This window comes from Physella acuta, unplaced genomic scaffold (assembly GCF_028476545.2).
Source record: "Physella acuta isolate Inbredline_101_S28 unplaced genomic scaffold, ASM2847654v3 ptg000028l, whole genome shotgun sequence".
In the NCBI taxonomy this organism is placed as follows: Eukaryota; Metazoa; Mollusca; class Gastropoda; family Physidae; genus Physella; species Physella acuta.
The window spans coordinates 640,712-646,113 of NW_026731548.1; the positions used below are offsets into that span (position 1 = coordinate 640,712).

A 5,402-nucleotide genomic window follows, 5' to 3' on the forward strand; every position below is an offset into this window, starting at 1 on the left:
TCGCTTTATTGTTGGCTTTTATTTAGTTTACAAGGAATGTTTGTTTGCTTGTGTGTTTGTTTGCTTGTGTGTTTGTTTGCTTGTGTGTTTGTTTGCTTGTGTGTTTGTTTGCTTGTGTGTTTGTTTGCTTGTGTGTTTGTTTGCTTGTGTGTTTGTGTGCAAAACTGGATTTGGAAACACTGGTCCTTACCAAATAAACCGGGAGTGATCTCCCCTAAACTTTCTCGAATATTCTTATATAAAATAACAGGGGATGGGAACTCGGGCTATAGACATGATTTTTAATCCATTTTAAATACTTAAAGTTTTAAAAATAGAATAAAATCTCGTAGACAAATTAATTGCACACCAAGTGAACGCCAAATAAAAAAGCGCATAATAGTGCGCAATATTATTATTACTTTTAAAATTTACATTAGTTTTTTGCGAAATCGGAAGTAGCGTAAAGTACTACTTCCAGTCAACGGAAATGACTCAAAATTTAATAGAAGGTAGAGAATTAGATCTTTTACTTACGTATGAAATTTCATTTATCTATCTGAAATAGTACTCAAGTTATAGGCTTTTGAAAAATTCAAAGTAGGAAAAGTACCACTTCCGGTTATCGGAAATCGCTCAAAAGTTGATACGGATCTACGATTTTGATTAAATACTTATATATGAAATTTCATCAACCTAGCTGTAACGGTACTCAAGTTATCGTGTTTACACACGGACAGACAGACAGACAGACACACACACACACAGACACACAGACATACGGACAAGATTGCAAACTTATGTTTTTCCGTATCAGTGAGGTGTGAAACGTCGAGATTTGTAAAAATCTCGATTTTTTTTTTTGCACGATTACAAGACTTTCTCTATACTTCGTATATACGAGAAAGTAAAAAGGGTTTATTCTAAAAATAAACCGGGAGTGATCTCCCCTAAACTTTCTCGAATATTCTTATATAAAATAACAGGGGATGGGAACTCGGGCTATAGACATGATTTTTAATCCATTTTAAATACTTAAAGTTTTAAAAATAGAATAAAATCTCGTAGACAAATTAATTGCACACCAAGTGAACGCCAAATAAAAAAGCGCATAATGGTGCGCAATATTATTATTACTTTTAAAATTTACATTAGTTTTTTGAGAAATCGGAAGTAGCGTAAAGTACTACTTCCAGTCAACGGAAATGACTCAAAATTTGATAGAAGGTATAGAATTAGATCTTTTACTTACATATGAAATTTCATTTATATATCTGAAATAGTACTCAAGTTATAGGCTTTTGAAAAATTCAAAGTAGGAAAAGTACCACTTCCGGTTATCGGAAATCGCTCAAAAGTTGATACGGATCTACGATTTTGATAAAATACTTATATATGAAATTTCATCAACCTAGCTGTAACGGTTCTCAAGTTATCGTGTTTACACACGGACAGACAGACACACAGACACACAGACACACAGACAGACACACAGACATACGGACAAGATTGCAAAATTATGTTTTTCCGTATCAGTGAGGTGTGAAACGTCGAGATTTGTAAAAATCTCGATTTTTTTTTTTTGCACGATTACAAGACTTTCTCTATACTTCGTATATACGAGAAAGTAAAAAATCGAAAGATGGCAGTATTTTACATAATATTTTATTGTATATTGTTTTATATAGCGAATATATTGCCAATGGTTTTAAAATGCACATAGTGGTCTTTGAGTAAATCTTCTTCTTCCTTCTTAATTTTAGTGTTTGAAGGGATCACTCTCCAACACAATTGAGTATACGTGTCAACTGGTTATGCGCCATTGAGGCCATTGACTCCGATTTCAGCCTGCTTTCTTTTTGGATTTGCTTCCATAGCCTTTGTTCAACCAAGAACAAACTACAAGGCAGCAGTTGTTTGATTTTGGAGTTGTCTCTCCAGCTAACGAGCCTCATCTGTCCGAGAGTTCGAACTCGAGACTTTTCGTTTTAGCAACCATGAGTTTTACCGACTCGACCACGCCAACCCCTAATTGAGTAAATGTGAATATAAGTTTTAAAACACAGAAATCAAAAAAATGTACAGTCAAATTGTAGGTCACAGTAACATTAATGTAAACAAAGTGTCGCTAAATCTTACCTCCTTTAAAAAAAATTCCCAGCTCATAATACACAATGGACATATTCTTCATGTGTCTTTGCGGTATTTGGTTAGTATACGTTGCGTTTATTTTCGCAGATTTGATCGAATTATCAATTAGTTTGTACTTTATTACAAGCATTATTGTCAGTAAATACATTCTTTATCAGCTACTTTGTTCGTGTAGATAAATAAGAAGAGTACAGACTTTTAAAAATTGGAGTTGTAACAAGATGGTGTTTTAAATAATTATAGAAACATGGTAATTAAAATGATTTCGATTGTGATATCATTAGAATCTAGATCTAATTAGTTGTGGGATCTCGTTAGTTTTGTCCTCGGATAGAATCGTTTGGGGGGGGGGGGGGGGGGGGGTATGGGGGAGGGGAGGGGTACGACACAATTGTGATAGTCTCAGGTTACGTGTGGTGTTGGATGTGGTGTTGGATGTGCTGTTGGATGTGCTGTTGGATGTGCTGTTGGATGTGCTGTTGAAAGTGCTGTTCAATATGGTGTTGGATGTGGTTTTGGTTGTGGTGTTGGATGTGGTTTTGGATGTGGTGTTGGATGTGGTGTTTAATGGGGTGTTCAAAATAGTGTTGAATGGTGTGTGGGATGTGGAGTTGGATGTGGTGTTAAATGTAGTGTTCAATATAGTTTTGAATCTAAAACATTTTTTAAAAGGTCAAAAACTCATGTTGTGTGATCTAGAAGCCATGTTCTCTGTTGTGTGATCTAGAAGCCGTGCTGTACCAGATAGTCTCCGATGTTCTCTATGGTGTTGAAGCAGAGGCTGGTTTGTGGGCCGTCGTGGTGCAGGGCCACCAAGACACAAGTCCGACACAAATAGATGACGCAACCTGAGCCGTCCACGGAGGACCGGCCCACCATCATCACACGGTTCATGCCCATCCGCGTCAGGGTGTAAGCCTCGTTCTGGATCTTAATGCCGTGGAGGCGGAGCTTAATGTCGTCATCGAAACCGGAAATGATAGCTTGGATCTCCGACGGCTCCAAGCGGAAATCTCGCGTGGCTGTCCACTCGCGGAATTTATCGCGAGAGTACACGGCAAAACGAGAAACGATGCCTTTCTCGAGGAGGGCGTGGGAGTAGGCGTCCCATCGCGCGGCGGGTGTGGAGAGGGTGCGGCTGCTTGCAGACTTGAGACCCTCGGTTTGGTAAACGGACGAGTAGGAAGCGGTCAGCAGGCTTGGTCTGGTCAATGTGGAGAAGAAATCAGTGGCCGAACTTTTGCCGGCCCGAGACATTTTTCTCTAGTCTTTAAAGAGATTTATCCAGTGATGAACCTAGATTCATTTTCCGACTTAATGGCACAGAATGTCGAGACGAACATGGAAAATACTTTGGTATAATCATCAATCCACTGTTTGGCTTGGCTGCAATAAAGCGCGCTGCAACAAGAAGCAAATAAAATATAAGAAGTTTTAACAGATCTATGAGTCTACTAAAACATTGCTACATTTTGTATTTGAAAACACCTCGATAAGTTCACAAAAACTATGTTCGTTTCAATAGGTTTGAGGTAGGGTCATGTTTTATGCTATAACGCAAGGTGTGGTTGAGCAAGAAAGAATCAAAACGATTTTCGTTCCAGTATCTGAATTTTGAAAAATACAATTTTTTATAAACATGTAGGATATAATATTGACCTACTTTAACCAGTGTCTACACCCCCCCCCCCCCCCCATAACCATCCGTCCCACCCCAATCCCCCTCCACACGTGTTTACGCTAAATTAACTTTAATTATGTTTGTCAACTAAACTAAGTCGTAGACTTGTGTTTTGTAAGCACTTAATGCTCTTACCGCAACTAAACTAAGTCGTAGACTTGTGTTTTGTAAGCACTTAATGCTATTATCGCGAGTCACAGTACACTAGACTTACACAAACGGCGTGTTTGTAGCAGTTGAACGGTTGACCTATTTAAATTGTGCTTAACACACCAGAGGTGCTGGTCCGTGTCTCCCCTCCCCCCACCACCACCCACCCTCTCACACACTCGCGCACACACACACACATATTCGGCGGAATAATCAACTAATAAATATTTCGACAATACGATTTTAATTCTTTATTCGAAACAAAGTTCAATATTATTATTGATTTCCGCCGTGACCGGTAATTTGAAACATGTAAGCGCCACTCTACAGGGAGCCACTGACGGTGTTTTTGTAAATCAACATCAAGTTACCTAACAGACCCAGAACAATCGAACTATCATAACAGTTATAAGGTTCAGATTGGCGCAACCATATCGGAAGGAAATTATTGCAATCAGGTCGATTTTGTTTTTTTTTAAATTTAAATAATTGGATGCTGTTTAAGATTTAGAACTTATCGCCATTTGGCAAACCTACCACGTTTTGACCACTTCTTGGTCTTATTTCTTTCACATCTAGTTCATATCTCGCTCTTTTCTTGTTAATATTTCTTGCATATCTCGTCCCTATTTTCGCTATTATCTAGTTTATATCTCGCTCTTTCTAGTTTATATTTCTTGTATATTTCGTCAATTTTTCGCTATTATCTTGTTCATATCTTGCTCTTTCTAGTTTATATTTCTTGCATCTTTCGTCCATATCTGTTCGTTGCATATATGTTCGCTATTGTCTTGTACATATCTCGTTCATACCTCCCCCACCCTCTTGTCCAGAGTTTCTTTCAGGCATCTCTTCGGGGGGGCTTCGCCCCCCCGAAAATTTTTTACCGCCCCCCCGAACGAAATGAAATTTATATAATTTATATAGAAAATATATACTTTTAACAGTGTCCGCCCCCCCGAAGAAAGTTTACCGCCCCCCCGAAGATTTCTAGTGCCCCCCCGGAGAAAAAAGTCTGGAAGAAACACTGCTCTTGTCCCCACCCATCCCATCCCAGATCTTCTAATGCGATAATTGTTTCAAACTGAAGATTATAAAACCAGACGCTAGAGAGAAAAAACACAATAAATATTATAGAAAGCGATTATAAAGCAAATGGTTTCTTCGATAAAATACATACGCGATCAAAATCAACGGTACTCACTGGATCAACGTGTATTTAAATATTGTTGCTTTTTTATGTAAAACTAAACGGAATATTTTCAAGTGTTTTTTTTTATCTGGACATCTTTTACCGAAAAAACTTCTAACCATTTTTGTTGCTTTACAATGTGTCCCTCTGTGGCACGTAATTAGCAAACAAAAAATATTAATTATGTTTTTAACTCGAGGTATTTTTGTAACAAATGTTTTTCTCGCTGGTGTGTAATTATAGTAATTA

At 37.9% G+C, this 5,402-nt stretch overlaps 1 protein-coding gene across 1 annotated transcript; it reads right to left on the minus strand.

Annotated features, from left to right (window-relative positions):
• Positions 1-2,537: 2,537 nt before the first annotated feature.
• Positions 2,538-3,366, minus strand: LOC131941195 (uncharacterized; the record flags this gene model as incomplete). The annotated part of the gene is made up of 1 exon (XM_059300219.1): positions 2,538-3,366. A coding segment is annotated over one exon (513 nt), but the record flags the coding sequence as incomplete, so codon positions are not given.
• Positions 3,367-5,402: the final 2,036 nt, after the last annotated feature.